Source organism: Onychostoma macrolepis, chromosome 03 (assembly GCF_012432095.1).
Source record: "Onychostoma macrolepis isolate SWU-2019 chromosome 03, ASM1243209v1, whole genome shotgun sequence".
Taxonomy (NCBI): domain Eukaryota; kingdom Metazoa; phylum Chordata; class Actinopteri; order Cypriniformes; family Cyprinidae; genus Onychostoma; species Onychostoma macrolepis.
This window is the reverse complement of record NC_081157.1, coordinates 34,761,713-34,780,667: the sequence shown is the minus strand read 5'-3', so window position 1 is coordinate 34,780,667 and position 18,955 is coordinate 34,761,713. Positions and strand designations below refer to the sequence as shown.

General features: G+C 35.5%; 2 protein-coding genes and 1 gene segment (V, D, J or C); all 3 read right to left on the bottom strand.

Annotated features, from left to right (window-relative positions):
• LOC131536955 (uncharacterized) lies at positions 1-5,255 on the bottom strand. The gene is given in 13 exon segments (XM_058770174.1): positions 1-411; positions 494-790; positions 1,022-1,336; positions 1,413-1,739; positions 1,903-2,193; positions 2,320-2,628; positions 2,734-2,866; positions 2,869-3,020; positions 3,291-3,584; positions 3,706-4,014; positions 4,120-4,407; positions 4,678-4,971; positions 5,098-5,255. Coding segments are annotated over 12 exon segments (3,162 nt in total). The 5' UTR covers positions 4,961-4,971; positions 5,098-5,255; the 3' UTR covers positions 1-247.
• Positions 5,256-5,355: 100 nt separating this feature from the next.
• On the bottom strand, positions 5,356-6,270 carry LOC131535365 (pancreatic IgW, short secretory form-like; the record flags this gene model as incomplete). Its single annotated transcript, XM_058768212.1, has 3 exons — positions 5,356-5,402; positions 5,508-5,795; positions 5,949-6,270. Coding segments are annotated over 3 exons (657 nt in total), but the record flags the coding sequence as incomplete, so codon positions are not given.
• Positions 6,271-8,310: 2,040 nt separating this feature from the next.
• The window catches only part of LOC131536956 (Ig mu chain C region membrane-bound form-like), a 105,913-nt gene continuing 95,268 nt past the window's right edge, over positions 8,311-18,955 (bottom strand). The window contains 5 exon segments of the C gene segment in view: positions 8,311-8,897; positions 9,069-9,374; positions 9,495-9,815; positions 10,353-10,664; positions 12,982-13,032. Of these exon segments, the coding sequence occupies positions 8,512-8,897; positions 9,069-9,374; positions 9,495-9,815; positions 10,353-10,664; positions 12,982-13,032 (1,376 nt within the window).

The window sequence follows — 18,955 nt, the reverse complement described above, 5'->3', positions numbered from 1 at the left end:
TGAGATTTATGAATAATTTTTTTTTTAAATGACAAAATGACAAATCTGTGATGTTTACGTGCATTGCTAATATAATAACAAAAGGTGTGTTAAAACCATTTATTTATTCATATTTAAATGGCCACAAGGCCAAAAGCTGATATTTACCATATCATTTTTGCTAAGTAATGTAAATTAAAAGACATAAACAAAACAACAACAAAGAAGCAAAGGAATCTAGAAAACATAAACACACTCAAAATATTGCTCATGTAGGCTTGACTTTGACCAAAGTCACTGTGCACCCATAGAGAAGAGAGAGGAGGAAGAGGATGAGGAAGGCACAGGCCATATTCCAGGCCTCTTCAACTGTATCCTGTGCAATAGCTTCAGGTTTGTTCTCATTCATAAATATAGCCTCTTCAGATAATGCTGTAAAAAGCATGACAAAGTTAACATTTAAACTTCATTATTTCCTTGATAAAATTGCTTTAGTACTTGAAATCTGGGGTACCTGTTTTCGTTGAGACGTTAGGTGACAGGATACCAGTAACATGAGTAACCTCGCATGTGTACACCTCACCAGGTGTCCAGTCTGAAGGTTGGAGATCCAGGTGACTTCGGATGCTAAATTTTCCATCAGGGCCTCTTGCAAGGTTAGTGATCCTGTGAGCAGACACCTCTTTCTTACCTAGCCACCAGGTGATGTTGATGGCAGGTGGGCTGAAACCAAATACCAGGCACACTAGCTCAGGCACAGTGTTAGTACCCTGCAGCAGCTCTACAGATGGAGCAGAGCGAATCAACGAGGCTAAAATAAATAAATAAATAAATAAATGTGTTAAAAGTGTTCTTTTATTTATATTTTTTAAATTATACTTTTAGATAAATTGTATTTATATAACTTAAATTGAAACCTTTCTTTATAATGGTATCAAAGTTTTTCAAAACCATATGAAACCGACATGAATACAATCTCAGGAAATAAATCGAATCAGTCCTATTTAAAATATCAGGTCAATTTCTTCCACATGGCACCCACCATACAAGTTCTCTATAGTGGCGGTGATTGGAGTTTGGGATGACTCATGAGAAACAACACACGAGAACGTGCCATCCTTCCACTCTGATGCAGGCAGCATTAGGGCACTATGCATTGCAAACCCTCCTGAAGTGTGAGCAGCCACAGGAGTGTTAGTGAACTGAGACACATCTAGTTGTGTCCCATTTAGTAGCCACTGCACAGAGATATCAGATGGGAAGAAACCAGTGATCAAGCAAAGAAGGTTGGCATTTTGGAGTCCAGAGAGATCACTGTCTGAGGGTCTGAGGATTCTCACAGTGGGTTGTTTGGGATCTGCAGGCATAAAGCAACAATTAGTAATCAGAAAATATTCTCTGTAATGGCAGTGTTGAGAACTGTGAGTGCTCACCTCGGGTTTTTGAGATGCTCTTCTGCTGTGTATAATTTGAGCACAGATGCTTAACCTCACAGGTAAAGAGATCGTATGCATTCCAATCTGAAACTAAAACCTTCAAAATAGCTTCTTTGCTTTGAGTCCCATTGTCATGAACTCTAGGCTCTTGTTCATAGCCATTTGGATTGGGGACGATACGATTCCCTTTCCATTGAATGGAGAATAACTTAATACTCTGACCAACAACCACACATTTCAAATTCACAGAGGTGTCAGATCTCACACTAATGAGGGATGGACCCACCAAGTAGACCTCTGCCCGCTGACTGGACGGTGCAATCACTGTTGGACAGTGAACACATGTGTTGAGAGATTATACTCACTGACTCAAAGTTAAGGAAAGAAACCAAACATTCTTGTATAAACTATAATATTATCAGATATCTGCATCTCATTGCAATGTTAATTATACAGAGGGTGTTCCTGTCACATCTGGCATGTTTACCTGTGCAAATACTGGTGCTTTTCTCAGCAGTTCTCCCACTGTGTCCGTTATCAGTGTGACAGGTGTAAGTGAACCCTTGATTCCACTCTTGCTGTGGCACCGATATCTCACTGTACGCTTTCACACGTCCATCTTCCATCATTGTAGGGTCTAAATCGCTGCCAGGTTTCTCCATAGATTCTGAAAGCCACTTGATTTTTGGGTTGAATCCTGTCGCAGAGCACAGCAGCTTCTGTGAGTCTGAACTAGATCGACCCACACTGGGAACAACAAGCTCCATGGTAGGATCGCCTGAGGAAAAAAGTGTCAAATGTTCATTGAAGAAAACTAAAGCATCATGAATAAAATTCATTGCATTACATCAAATACTGTCCCCAGTAAAGTAAGTGAGATATTGATGAAATGTTCATTCCTCACCAAAAATGTTTCCAGTAGGTTTGGATGTCCAGGATTTGAAGGACCAATGAACTTTACAGGTAAAAGTGTTTCCATTCCTCTGGTGCTCTCTAGGTATTGTGAAATGTGTGGTCAAGGACCAAATGTTTTCGGACGGGGCCCAATCCACACAACTTAATTCTGAGATATCAACATTATTAGCCTGGAAGATGATGCAGACCTCACCAGAGGGGAGACCATTTACAACACACTCCAGCACAGCACTGGCTGTCTGCATTGATTTCACGAAAGGCCTCCTGATCACGACTACAGGATCTGTCTTTATATCATCTGAGGAGCAAAAATACTCTTTATCACATGATATCTGGGTTTTAGAAGCTAAATTGTCACCAAGTGCTTTGAGAAATGCAGATCAGTTCAAAGGAAATCACTTACCAGTTTGAATTTCAACCTTCTCTTCTGGGAAACATGGATGTTTAGCGGAACAAACAACAGACTTAAGGGTCAACCAATCATTTCTGGACAAAGTCAAGTTGCTCACAATGTTATTGGACAGGTCTTTGACTTCTTTGGTGGCTCTTTACTTACACTGTCTGTTAACCATGACACTTCAGTGTTGTCTGGTGCTTCAACAACACAGGAAATTGTGACCTTATTCTCCTGTATAATGTCTCTGAGATGAGATTTCTTTATTTGGACTGAAGGTTTGGACAATGATTGTGCTGTACAGGGTAAAAGGAATAAAGTTAGCTTTACATTCAGCTGAAAATCACGTGATGATGCTTATACTGTCAAGCATAAAATGTTAGTAGAAATTTTGAAAAGTATATTGAGAACAAATACGACATCTTTGCTGTAGAACAACACAAAAATACTGTGTCATGTCACAAACCAGATCTCATGTCTGAAAAATCATCTGGAACTCATTTCAAAATATTACTTGATCTCTGACTGCAGAAAAACTGGGTTCCTGTCACATCTGGCATGTTTACCTGTGCAAATATTGGTGCTTTTCTCAGCAGTTTCCCCACTGTGTCCGTTATCAGTGTGACAGGTGTAAGTGAACCCTTGATTCCACTCTTGCTGTGGCACCGATATCTCACTGTACACTTTCACACGTCCATCTTCCATCATTGTAGGGTCTAAATCGCTGCCAGGTTTCTCCATAGATTCTGAAAGCCACTTGATTTTTGGGTTGAATCCTGTCGCAGAGCACAGCAGCTTCTGTGAGTCTGAACTAGATCGACCCACACTGGGAACAACAGCAAGCTCCATGGTAGGATCGCCTGAGGAAAAAAGTGTCAAATGTTCAGTGAAGAAAACTAAAGCATCATGAATAAAATTTGATACATCAAATATTGTCCCCAGTAAAGTAAGTGAGGTATTGATGAAATGTTCATTCCTCACCAAAAATGTTTCCAGTAGGTTTGGATGTCCAGGATTTGAAGGACCAATGAACTTTACAGGTAAAAGTGTTTCCATTCCTCTGGTGCTCTCTAGGTATTGTGAAATGTGTGGTCAAGGACCAAATGTTTTCGGACGGGGCCCAATCCACACAACTTAATTCTGAGATATCAACATTATTAGCCTGGAAGATGATGCAGACCTCACCAGAGGGGAGACCATTTACAACACACTCCAGCACAGCACTGGCTGTCTGCACTGATTTCACGAAAGGCCTCCTGATCACGACTACAGGATCTTTCTTTATATCATCTGAGGAGCAAAAATACTCTTCATCACATGATATCTGGGTTTTAGAAGCTAAATTGTCATCAAGTGCTTTGAGAAATGCAGATCAGTTCAAAGGAAATCACTTACCAGTTTGAATTTCAACCTTCTCTTCTGGGAAACATGGATGTTTAGCAGAACAAACAACAGACTTAAGGGTCAACCAATCATTTCTGGACAAAGTCAAGTTGCTCACAATGTTATTGGACAGGTCTTTGACTTCTTTGGTGGCTCTTTTACTTACACTGTCTGTTAACCATGACACTTTAGTGTTGTCTGGTGCTTCAACAACACAGGAAATTGTGACCTTATTCTCCTGTATAACGTCTCTGAGATGAGATCTCTTTATTTGGACTGAAGGTTTGGACAATGATTGTGCTGTACAGGGTAAAAGGAATAAAGTTAGCTTTACATTCAGCTGAAAATCACGTGATGATGCTTATACTGTCAAGCATAAAATGTTAGTAGAAATTTTGAAAAGAATATTGAGAACAAATAAAAAATCTTTGCTGTAAAACAACACAAAAATACTTTGTCATGTCAAAAACCAGATCTCATGTCTGAAAAATCATCTGGAATTCTGTTCAAAATATTACTTGATCTCTGACTGCAGAAAAACTGGGTTCCTGTCACATCTGGCATGTTTACCTGTGCAAATACTGGTGCTTTTCTCAGCAGTTTCCCCACTGTGTCCGTTATCAGTGTGACAGGTGTAAGTGAACCCTTGATTCCACTCTTGCTGTGGCACCGATATCTCACTGAATTCTTTCACAAGTCCATCTTCCATCATTGTAGGGTGTAAAGCGCTGCCAGGTTTCTCCATAGATTCTGAAAGCCACTTGATTTTTGGGTTGAATCCTGTCGCAGAGCACAGCAGCTTCTGTGAGTCTGAACTAGATCGACCCACACTGGGAACAACAGCAAGCTCCATGGTAGGATCGCCTGAGGAAAAAAGTGTCAAATGTTCAGTGAAGAAAACTAAAACATCATCAATAAAATTCATTGCATTACATCAAATACTGTCCCCAGTAAAGTAAGTGAGGTATTGATGAAATGTTCATTCCTCACCAAAAATGTTTCCAGTAGGTTTGGATGTCCAGGATTTGAAGGACCAATGAACTTTACAGGTAAAAGTGTTTCCATTCCTCTGGTGCTCTCTAGGTATTGTGAAATGTGTGGTCAAGGACCAAATGTTTTCGGACGGGCCCAATCCACACAACTTAATTCTGATATATCAACATTATTAGCCTGGAAGATGATGCAGACCTCACCAGAGGAGACCATTTACAACACACTCCAGCACAGCACTGGCTGTCTGCATTGATTTCACGAAGGCCTCCTGATCACGACTACAGGATCTGTCTTTATATCATCTGAGGAGCAAAAATACTCTTTATCACATGATATCTGGGTTTTAGAAGTTAAAATGTCATCAAGTGCTTTGAGAAATGCAGATCAGTTCAAAGGAAATCACTTACCAGTTTGAATTTCAACCTTCTCTTCTAGGAAACATGGATGTTTAGCAGAACAAACAACAGACTTAAGGGTCAACCAATCATTTCTGGACAAAGTCAAGTTGCTCACAATGTTATTGGACAGGTCTTTGACTTCTTCGGTGGCTCTTTTACTTACACTGTCTGTTAACCATGACACTTCAGTGTTGTCTGGTGCTTCAACAACACAAGAAATTGTGACCTTATTCTCCTGTATAATGTCTCTGAGATGAGATCTCTTTATTTGGACTGAAGGTTTGAACAAAGACTTTGCTGTACAGGTGAAATAAATAAAGTTAGCTTTACATTCAGCCAATAATCACATGTAATGATGTTCATACAATAAATATACTTTCAAACATTTCAATGAGCCAGACATTAGGTTTTGAAAGTTGTTCATTATTTTCTTAATTATGCTCAACTTACCTTTGCACGTGTTATATTCTGTCTTGATCTCTTCAGAGTTGTGGGTGGCTTTACAAGTGTACTTTTTGTCTACATATGGGGCACTGATAGATAGCTGACTTATGTAAGTGTATTTTTTCTCGCCTTTATCAGTGTTCTGAAACTTTTTATCAATTTGACCTTCGGCAGATTTATCACCCTCAAGCCATTGTACAGTAAGTTTGTCTGGGAAATAATCACTCAACTGGCACTGCAACTCAATCCTGCCACCATCCTCTCTACTCAGCAGAGTAATATTAGGCTTAGAGACACGTATTGCTATTAAAATAGAGACAAAAATCAATTAACTTAGGCAGTGTGGTATAAAAAAGCTTCAAAGTTTATGAAAATGCTTATTCAGTACATTCAAATAGATATGCAAATGAATGCTGTTGATGTTTCAGTGTGGTGGTTATTTAAATCATGGGAGTTTTTAAAGGTTGCAGATACTGAAAACAAAGACGGACAGAAAAGGAGATCAGAATCGTGCTTCAGTGAACATAGCAAATAGCAGATGGAAACGTTAAGTAACAGTCAAGCTGAAATAGCCACCAAAAGCAGAACTGAAAACCATCTGCATCTCTGAGACATGGTTGAGCACATCTGCACAGGAAAGACACCTGGCCATTTACATAAAATGACTTGCTTGTTATGCAATTTATGTTTTAATATACTTTGCAGCATGAAATATTTACACACAGAAATATCCACGTCTCACAAAGAACAAAGTTTTGCAGATTTAGAGAAAATTAAGCTCATGTGTAAGCTTTTACATTCAGAAAACAGGGAAATATTTCAAAAGGGCTTTTAAATAATTCTCTGTGTTAATAAATGTTACTCTTTATGTAGATTAAATAAACATGTTTAGAGCAGCATTAGAGTTGATCATGCAAATTAGAGTTTCTCCTTGAGATGAAATTCTGTAAACTTGAGAGGAAAAAAAAATACAAGAGCAATCAAATGATTTCTTTCTTTTATTAAAGTAAAATTTAAAAAACAAACAAACATCACAATCACATATTTACAATAATGAAAAAAGAATAGAGCTGTTTTTCTGAGAGATCTTGCATGTCTTGCATGTGATAGGAATCATTTCACCTGAAAGCACAAGTTGACACCAATTAGAGGCAGAAAAACTAATTCTTTTTAACATGCATATGTTAAATGTATGTCAAAGTTAAATATGTGTTAAAAAGCAAGGACAACTTATTTTTTTGCATCATCTCTCCCCAAATGACTAAATAATTGGACTCAAAATTAAAATGTTCCTATAAAATCTAGTCTCATGTTTATCCTAAATTAAAAATCTAAAAAAAAAAAATCTAAAAATTGTATACCTTAACAAAAGTAGCCCCTATGCTGTAGAACAAGGTGATGAGGAACAGGAAAACAAAGGTTATAGCCGTGTTTGCAATGCCACTATCATCTGTATCAATGGCTTCGTAAAGGGGATGCTCTATCCACACAATCCATGCTGCGGGAACAGACAAGAACACATTTGAATGACTTACAGGACAACAAGCCACTGTCCAGCACAAACATGTTCTCTTATAATTATAATATTTTAATCACTTCACCTGCCCATCCTCATATAAAATTAGACAAGTGGACTGAGGGCAGGAATATCCAGTAAAAGGAAACCAATTAGAATATTGTGACAGAGAAAGAACCTTGATTGAATTATACTGTTTTTGAAATTTGAGGATTTTCATCTGCCATGTTTCATCTTGTTAATTATGTAGCATATTTACTACATAATTAAAACACAATAGAAATATTAGCAAAGAAGGGTGACCCTGACAACCTCAAATAAGTCAGCTGAATGTGTCTTGGCATGCTGTAGACGAACTGATGTCTATAAATGATCAATCTTGAATAACTGAACTGTTATGAAGAGCATAATGTCTTTAGGTGATTATAATATCAAACAGTACAAATGACATACAATATGCACACACACACTGTCAAACATTTGCTTCTATTATTAAGCATTTTAAGTGCCAGCTAATGGTACAGCTTTAATTACATTTTGTCTTTTTTTAAATGCAAAGTTATATATTTAGATTTGATATATTTTAAAATATATATAGAGAGATTTTTTATTTATGGATATTTCTTAATTAGTTTCAAAATTTGCTTTGATTACTATTCTTCCATTTTTTATATTTTAGCTGAAGTTTCATGTTTTAATTTGAATACATTTTGTGTCATTCAATAAATATATATACATTTTTTTATTTCAACTTATGTTATTTTATGATGTTTGTGATCTTTAATGCTCACATATGCTGTGACAGAGAAATATGATAAACTGGTATAATAACAGAAATTAAATGCACAGGAATTATGCTTTGTTTCTTTTTTTTATTAGTATTTTCCTAAATGTAATATGCAAGAATGTATCTCAAAGAAGCAAGAAGCCACAAACATTAAAGACCAACACAATTACAAAACGGACATGCAACCCAAAAACCAAAAGAAAAAAAAAAGACAACAAGATGAACACTTAACAGGCATAACAGGAAGACACCACATACACAATGCTCTAGGCCTTGCAACATGGAGAGGTATTCATACTTAGATTAATTACACCTTCCTTTTCAGTATTATCATTAATAGATCTTGTCAGTACGCGCATGTTTTCATCAATGGCTTCGTGGTACACGACACAACTGAACATTGTACCATTCTTCCACTTGGAATCATTAACTGTTAGCTGACTGTAGACGGAGAAGATTTTATCATTCTGAATTGGGAGGGTAGTGCTGTATTTAGAAGTCACAGGTTCATCATCAGAAAGCCAAGACACAAACACCTCTTTGGGGTAGAAGTCCTTCACATAACATGTCAGGGTCATCGGTTCACCCGATTTTTGCTCTGGGGGTGCTAATATGAAAACAGTGGGTTTCTTGTGTTTCTCAGGTTTTTTACCTAGTAATACAAGATCACAGTTAAGACCAGAATGAGTCATGAGTCATTTCCTTATTATTATTTTTTTGTCAAACTCTATATTAACGTCAATTGTAATGAAAGATGGTATAAATCAAGAGACGTTGTGAAAGCATGAACTGCATGATGTTTTACAAAAAGAAAAACCCATACCATTTTCTCTGACGAACGTAGTCGACTTGGGCCCTGCTAGCTCTTTGTGTTCAGCGGTGCATGTAAATTCAGTGCCGTTGCTCCATTCTTCATAGCCTATTGGGGCGTCAAGTTCCACATATCTGTTGTTGCCATTTACTTCTGTCTCAGCGATGACTTTATTATTCGCCTCTATTGTTATTTTGGTGAATCCCGAATTTTCTGCTGTAGCCTTGCACTTCAGCACTCCTGTTCTATTTTTCAGCATGGCTTCAAGGGAGGGAGGCACTATATCAACAGTAATATCGCTGCAATCTGGAAAAGGAACTGGGTACAAAAAGCAGACAGATTTGGGAAGATGTTAACATAATATGAATAAAGAAATAGAAAAAATAAAATATACATTTCTATTTTCAGAAAATTCACAGTTCTCAAGAGAAAAAATACCTGAATAGTCGGCCTCTTTTTCTTCATTTCCCGCCTTGTGCACGAACTCACACTTAATTTTGCTGGTTGGCTTCTTCCAGGCATCGGCACTGATTTGCAAAATGCTCGTGGCGCTATATTCGGTTACTGAGCCTTTCTTCTCACTTTTGTCACAATTGTCTATCACATTTGTCACCTCATTACCATCCAGAGACCACTTAAACTTGTATGTTTTAGGCGAAAACCGTTGGGCTAAACACATGAAGGTTGCTGTTTCATTGTCTAACTCCATTTTTGTAGGTACTGTTAAGTACACAGTTGCACGCACATCTGGCGGTGGGGCTGGCAACATACAGGAGAAAGCAGAGAGGACATGAAAAGCAAAAGAAAATAGTGCAACATACCTTTTAAAGCAAGCCAATAAGATGTTCTTGTAGTTCAATTTGAACATCAAAGTTAAATGTTGTATTTATATTTAAATTATTTTCTTCTTCTTCTCCTATTTTGGTTTATACAGCGGGGAAAAATCTCATATGTCATTGTATTACCCACTGAAGTATTTCTGAAAGCCTAGGGGCATTTCATTGATTAAAGAAATAATGTAACCTATAATGTGCTTTTCTGTTTTAGCATTTTTAGTCTTGCTTTTCTCCGCTGGTGTAAACATTGACTGACTTCAGACTTTGATAAGGAAAACTGCTTGACATCCACAGTTATAACAGCAGGTTAAATAAACCAAAGAGTGTGCTAAAATTTCCAATCAAACATGAGCCTCCACAAAGAAACAACAACATAACCTTAATCCAACAGCAAGATACCATAGTGAGACACATGAAGTAGCTAATGTAAAATGTTAAACATTTTAAAAATGTAACTTACGTGGTGGAAGTAGAGGAACAGCAGTATCTTTTTTGCCTTTAGAATTTGAAGCTTCGCATTTGTATGGTTTTTGAGGATCCAAATCGCTTTTTTTCACGCGCATATGGCTGATTTTGGTATAGTCTCCATCCCTCCCGAATGCTGGATACTGCACGACATCACTCAATTCTTTTGAGGCATAATCCGTCCATGTGATAGTAAGTGAGTCCGCAGGAGAGAAACCTCTTGCCAAGCAGCCGACGGTCACGAACTCACCAGCATTAGTAGAGCACTGAGACATACTGAAGATTGACTTTGGCGCAGATTCTTCAGCTGTAGAGACAATACATTTTGAACAAATAGAATCAAGTATTTCGACGAGCCGAACAATGAAACACAAAATCTTGCGAATTAGGTGAAATGTTTATTTTTCTTTCTTGGATGCTGTAATAAATAAAGTGTTAGCCTACATATGTAAACTGATTTATTACTGTAAATTTTGACTGCATGGATTAGCTACTTTTCAGTTAGTTTCAAATGAATCGTTCACATAACCTATGAAATGTGTAAGTGTGTTAAACAAATATAACACTTTAGTATAGGAACCAATTCTCACTAGGCTATTAGTTGTTTATTATCATGTCTATTATTAACATATTTATTAGTAGGCTACTTATAAAGCACATATTCTGCATGACGATATTCTACATTCCTTAACCCGATCCGATACCTAAACGTAACAACTACCTTACTAACTTTAAATAAGATTAGCAGTATAATTAAGGCAAAAGTCGTAGTTAATGGTTTGTTAATAGCGAGAATTGGACCTTAAAATAAAGTGTGATCCAAGGAACAAACGAAAACAATCCCAACCTTTCGAGAATTAATGCATACATACATAATATATATAGCATTATTGTAACATTGAACTTTGGAGTAATTTGAAAAGGGATAATTAGCCTAAATCAATTTGTATTATTATTTATTAAATAGCGGTCGGGTATCGACATAAGACCTACGACGGTGTTTTACTTAGGCCTATTTATTTATTTATTTAGAACTGAATTTGTATTTTAGAAATTGTATTATTTCAGTAATTGCGGAATTCAGTTTATTATTTTAAAATATAACAAGTAGGCCTAGTGGTCATAGCAGTGTAAAAAGTTTAAAAGCACGAGACACGTTGCAGTCTAGTTATTTAGTCATATTTAGCTGTTTTCAGCTTCTAATATTTGCACAGATTAACAACACTTCCGAGAAGAATGAACAGTTAAAGTAGTTGTTTAACAATAACTACTGATATTGATTTTTGTTCGTTTTTTAGCAGCTAGGCCTATACAACGAAACATTATAAAATGATGTAGGCTAGCCTAGTCTTTAACATTTTCTAATGCACTGAAAAAAAAAATTAAGGAAAGTGGTCGCAAACAATTTATTTTAGCTACATTTAATTTAAAAAAAATATGTTGAAAGTTAGTCAACTAAATTTGTTTATTTAAATGTAGCTAAAATAAATTGATTGCAACCACTTACCTTTCAATAGTAAATTCAATGAATAATTTTTTTCAGTGATGGAATAACCAGTCATTTGACAACAATCAATGGAAAACTCTTAAGCTATAATAAGAACACTGTAAATAATAGCACATACATGTGACATTTTGTCTTATGTTACGATACAACTTTCCTTGCAATTAATAATAAAATCTTACTGTTTGTTACGGTGACTTTGGTGCCGCTTCCCCAGTAGTCGAAAGCCCAGTTACACAATATTCTCTTAATGTTACAGCGCAGTATAAAAAATGCAACTCAAAAATGCTCAGGATCTGTTAAATGACCTGTAGCCGATTCGTTGTTTTATCTGAATGCGTGTACACATCAAATTATATAAAATTTAACTCAGTTTCTAGCAAAACTCTAAAGACATGTCCCGACTTTAATTGTCCTAATCGTAGAGGAAATAGTCATTTAAATGTTGCTTATATATATATATACACTTTTTGACAAATTAGCCTACATGTCACAATTTTTCGTACTTAGATCAGATTTAGTTTTAGTAGGTTTTTCTTACCTGACGAGACAGTGACCATGGTTCCTTTCCCCCAGTAGTCAAAAGCATAGTCACACTGACAGTTTTACCCATGGATATTGTACAAAAATAGCTATTACGTATTACGCTCGTATGACAAGTCACTTTTATTTATTATCCTAAGCCACAAATTCGACTAGTTATCCTTTTAATTCAGTCTAAGCTTCTTTCTTGCAAAACGGACAAGCGGTCTGTACATTTAGTTCCTATTAGGCTATATTTAAAACGCATATCAACGTTTATGAAAGATTTAAAGTTTACTTCTTACCAGATGTCACTGTGACCGATGTGCCTTTCCCCCAGTAGTCAAAGGCAGCGTAGTCACAGTGATACTTTTAATTACTTCAGTGCACAAAAACTCAAACGATTTAAATAAAATAAAATAAAATATAAAATCAGCTACAATCCTATTTACTTCATAATTAAATGCATCATTGTCCATGATTTCTCTCTCTCTCTTTTAAAACTAGTGGACTAAAAACTCTGTTACTAAACATTTAATTTATTTAGCCTATTTGTTTTGTAGTTTGGCTCTAACTAAACAAAAATCTGGCTTCTTACCTGATGTTACAGTCACCGTTGTTCCCTTTCCCCAGTAGTCAAAGACACCGTCACAACGAGTAGATTTACGATAAGAGCCATACCATTACCCTTACAGTACATTTACACTGTCTTGTCACAGACCTACGTTATTAAAGCGACTAGTTTTGAGACATTTTAGTGCGCTCTTTCTTTATTCTGAGAGATAAACTCAATATTGTTTACGATTACCGACGCCCCCTTTCCACTATTAGCAAAGGCAAAAAATTGTAAATACGTCTGCATGTTATTTTGTGGCAAGACCACTTACCTGATCTTCAAAATGGAATAAAAATGGAATAACAGAGAGTATCAACAATATCTTACCTGAGGAAACGGTGACTGTGGTTCCTTTCCCCCAGTAGTCGAAGTAGTAGACACAGTGACTGGTGCCTTTGAGTTACTAACCAAAAACCCACAAGAAGAAGCAATGTTCCTGTGATCAAACCTCAAAGCAAACATTTGTTATTTCACCTTTCTTTTAAATGGATTCAGTGAAAACATCTCTTCAGCCTGCCTTTCTTTTGCTGCCCTCCAGTGTAGGTCAGAAAGATGATTTGCACTAAAGATATAGGCCTACAGTATATCACTAATATCCAAAACAAAAGACACTGATATTAAAATGGGAAACCATTTTTAGGCTATAACAACCTTAACCAACCTCTTCCTGCATCTGCCCCTAATAATCAAAACTAAAAAAAAAAAAAAAAACCTTTTAGATTCTCTTAAGTTTTGCATCATTTATTTTCATTCATTAATTAATTCATTAATTCATACATACATAGGCCTATACATACAAAAAAATCAACTGTTACTTCTGGTCCTCGAAATATAAAATCTTTTTTATTTAAAAGAGACTGAAATTGTAAACAAGGACATTATTTTTACTTTCAGCAACACCTGGATGCAAACAACAAATGCATTAACCACCGTTATCATGGGAAATCTTCTTACAGTTTTTTAAAATTGGTTTGGTACTATTTTCACAAGTAAGGTGTACATTTTCAAAACTCTTAGAACAAAACTTTAAACTGATCACACTTGTAACACCACTAGTCATTCTTTCAAAACCTGATCTCATGATTTCATTGTAGTTGCACATATTTTCATTCCACATAATCATTGTTTTAAAACACAAGATCATTGTGATATGTATTGAGAACATTTGAATTAATCACCAAAACACAACAGTATGATCTTCTTTCAATTTAGTACGTTTAACAATCAGTTCATTCAAGAGCGAACAATGCAAGATTCATGTTTCAAATCACCTTTGTTGCTGAAATAATTACAGTAATAAAGGCAATAATTGTCATGTTAGAAAATACACTTAAATTACCTAACGTGCATATCTCACATAAAATCAATAATATTTTGTAAAAGTATTTATCCAGTGTGTTATCAAAAGGTGCTGAATGTATGACATGGCCATAACGTTTTGTGCTAGAACAGAGTTTACTGTCAATGCAGTAAATGTCCTCAATGTGCCATTCGACTGAATCTATATTCTAGCTGAATTTTTCAGATGAAGGGGGAATTATAGTAATGTGCGGTCTTTACCATGGTAATGCTTCAATATACAGTATCACATGGCACAATGTAATGTAAAATGCTGTATTTGATGCCATCTGTCTCTCTAATCACTTCCTCTCCCTCGTGTCCTGCTGTATGTTCACAAATAGCAAAACACACGGTTTTACAAATGAGGACGTCCTCAAAGGGAGGTTTTAGGTGATTTTGTCAAGTTTTGCTTACTTCTGGGTACCAATTTGTCCCCAAAAATTGTTTACTGTAACGTAAGTAGGTACACACACGCACACGCACACACACACACACACACACACACACACACACACACACAGGTTTTCCTATCATTATGGTAACATTCCATAGGAGTAATGGGTTTTATACTGTCTCCCCCGACACTAACCCTACTCCTAAACCTACCATTGTGAAAAAAAATAAAAAATGAAGAAAATTCCCATTGGACCCAAAAAAGGACAATGATTTCAGATATTGCCATCTTTGTGGGGACATTTTGTCCCCATAAAATAGGGTTTACCTGAACCACACACACACACACACACACACACACACACACCCTTACAAAATAGTGGTTATCATCTGTGCATTCAGTGCATTTGATTATCCCTAATTTGAAATCACGTTCTATAGAAACTAAATACCTATTGAATCTATATCTATAGATGCACCAAATGATTCACTGATTAACTATTAAGATGAGTTAGATGAAATAATAGACAAATGTATTAAACTGAATGAGAAGTCATGCTAATGAAAAGTTTGATAGTAATAGCTTTATGAAAGGCAGTTACTGTGAATGAAACATTTATATAGATGAAACACTTATTTTGTGTAGTTAAAAGGATATTTTGTGATTGTGTGTATTGTACTAACACAAATGAAAATATGCTGAAATGTTTGGGAAAAAAAGGTGCACTTTTGATGATCTGTTGTGATATTTAAGAGTTTTGAAAATGTACCAATTGCTTGTGAAAATTGTGCCAAAGCAATTTAAAAAAAAAACTGTAACAGCTGAAAAGATCCTACAACAAAGATCTCTTTCTTCAGTGGACATTCAAACTGATGTTTTATTGTGAATATGAGACTGGGCTGAAGAATCAACGCTATATCAGATGCAGGTGACACTCGCTCAGTCCTTCTCTCTCATAATACTCTACATAATACAGTAAACTGTTCACTTTAATGAAGCAACCCAACATTCCTTTGTTAGTTCTGAAGTGACATTTTCTATTTAGTAATAGAGGCTTGGGCTCATCTGATAAACTGTCAACCTGAGATTTGAATCCGTGGCAGAGGGTAGTTTTTTAAAGACACTCCTATTTATTTACATACGTGTGCTGTCAAATATTTCTGAGTAGCCATGTGAAATGAGTTCACATCAGAATCACATCTATGCTGATATGGAGCCATTTTGCACAGCTACACTGTAAAAAAAAAAAACTCCATAGCTTTTTCAGAAAATAATTTTGGCAGCTGTGGAAATTCAGGGAATTCTTGTAATATCAGTTTGCAGTTTTTGACAGTTTTTAAATGATATATTGATTTTACTTCTAAAAACTGTACAATTAACAGCATTTTACAAAAGATATTACAATATTTTACAGTTAAAATTACACACATTTTTTACAGTGTGCCAATAGCATGTTTAGGCAACATGCAAACCACGGGGATCCCATGGGGGAACGCGACTTCCACTGATGGGTTTCCACTAAGCAGAGCTTCTTGCTTAGTGCCCTGAAAACACTAAACATGCCCCTGACAGCTACTTGTATGATATTTGTCATATATATGCCATGTTCTTGCACGTGTTCTTGCATCTAATTCTGAAAAAAATATTAGTTTGAGTTCATTAGGCAAGTTCAAATTTGCTTTTAGAGTATGTTTTACACTACGTAAATATTAAATGTTTGATGCAAAATATATAAAATAACAAGGCTATTGTTAAACACCAAATGTCAGAGAGCATCTAGAGATGAAAAGCATAGGGCTATTTTAACAGTTCAATCAAGGGCTCGGAGGTTTCATTCTGACAATATCACCAGGAAACACCTGCATTTTTGGTTGGAAGCATCTATCCGATCTGTTAAAAATTGTATTACATAAACACCCATTTCAGTTTCATTTGAGCTCATATGCCACAGAATAAAGATAAAGCAAAATGATATCAGATTATATAAATATAACGATCTCTTCATTTACTGCAACTAAATTTGGTGTGTCTGTGTGTGATGTTTCTAATAGTGTCATTGTGAATAGTTCGATATGGTTAAGGTTTAAGTGAAACTGTTGTTTGATAGGAAATAAAATAATGATGGCATTATTAGGGAAAGATGCATTCAAATACACACAATAAATGAAATAATATTCACAACATGCAGCAAATTACACAGAATTGTCACAGTGTACAAGAAAAAAAAAAGTCAATCTTCATATAGCCAGGCTTCCCCCCTTAACATTGTTGTGCATTATTGTAATTTAAGACTTCATACAGTAAAATAATCAAAAAGACACTATTAACATCTGTATTTATTACATGTAAAATAAGGGCTTTATAATAAATATTAAGGTGAAAATGATGATAAAGAAAAATCTATTTGATTGCACGATTGATTCACTAAACATTAATTTACTGACGCTTCTAAGCTTTTTGTAATGGGTTGAAATACTGTGCCCCAGTTCCCATATACACAGACAGACAGTCCATAACAAAAACAAAGACCCTGTTATCAGAGCACACACATTTATCTGATTCTTAACGAAAAGCAGGTTTAAAAATGTATAGGTATAATTTCAAATGAATGAATGAATAAATAAATACCATAACTAATATAGCACTAGAACTGTTTGAGGACTGCTTTAAATCAGTGTTGTTTGCCCACTACATTTAATTGACTGAAAAAAAGCTGCTCTTTTGAAAATAAAACAATATTTACTTGTTTAAATGCACTGCTTGGCCAAAGAAAAGCCGTCGTTTGAATTTAAACGAGCAAATACATAAGATTTTAGGATTTCATTATTTTTGCAGTGATTAATATGGTTTTGGCATGTTGTATGTTTGGCAGCAATTCTCTTAACCCTAACTGCAGCTTTTTATTTCTCAGACAATCATGTTGGAAGATGTACACATGTACATATTCCAGGATGACAATGACAAGATTCATCAGGCTCAAACTGTGAAAGAGTGATTCAGTGTGCATGAGAAATGATTTTCATACATGAATTGGTCACCACAGATTCCTGATCTTAACCCCATTGGAAGCTTTAGGATGTGCTGGAGTAGAAAAATTACATAATCTAAAACATAATCTTTTCTTTGTATCAAAAATAAAAGTTAACATGGCTAAATTATGTTGGGATAACTTAAACATGTACTCTTTACTTATTAAAATTGCATCTGATTAACACAAAATACTTATATTTTAACAATAATGAATGAGAAAAGAAACTGTGCACCCAAACAAATTATGTGGAACCAGTGGCCAGAATTCAGTTGATTAAATCAACAACAACAAAAATGTCTGTGTTTTATGGGGGTTTATGAAGTGAAATGTTTCATTGTGCCCACCCCATGCACAGTGATACATGCATCCTCAAATACTCCTTGTGCTTTACACACAGCAGCACAATTTCCTTCTGCTGCAGGATCTTCTAAAGAATATTTTCAAAAAATTTTTTGAATACAGATGAAATACAGATTTTAATCTGCTCCTTTTAATTATTTCACTGTATGAAGTCTTAAGGTGAAAAATGATGACAGAGAAAATCTATTTAGGCTGCACATTATAGATTCACTACTGGGATCATTAATTTACAGATGCTTCTGAGCTTTTTGTAATGGGTTGAAATACTGTGCCCCACCCCCGTATACACAGACAGACAGTCCATAACAAAAACAAAGGCCCTGGTATCAGAACACACACATTTATCTGACTTTTAGATCAATGACTTTAGGATCACTACATTTTCATTCTGACTTCTCAGTGCCACTATTTAGCAATATGCCTAAAAAAGCAGGTTTAAAAAATGTGGGTATAATTTCAAATTAAAACAAACAAACAAACAAATGAGTAAAAAAAAAAAAAAACATACTGTACATACATAAATACAGAAAATATTCTAAACCATAATTGATATTCTGCACTATAAACGTTTGTTGAGGACTGCTTTAAGAAGTCAGTTTTAGTACTTTTAACTGACTGAAAGAGCTGCTCTACTGAAAATACTAAAATAATCCATAAAATTGTCTGAAATGTCTATTACAGTTTTTCAACGTATATATTAGGGGAACTTACGTTAACCATTTAACAGTTGGTTTAACAGCTTTTTCACAGTTTTTTACCGGTGAAATATCGCTTTTGGAAGTGAAAAAGAATGTAAAATGTACAGGGAAAAATTCCCAGAATTCCCTGCA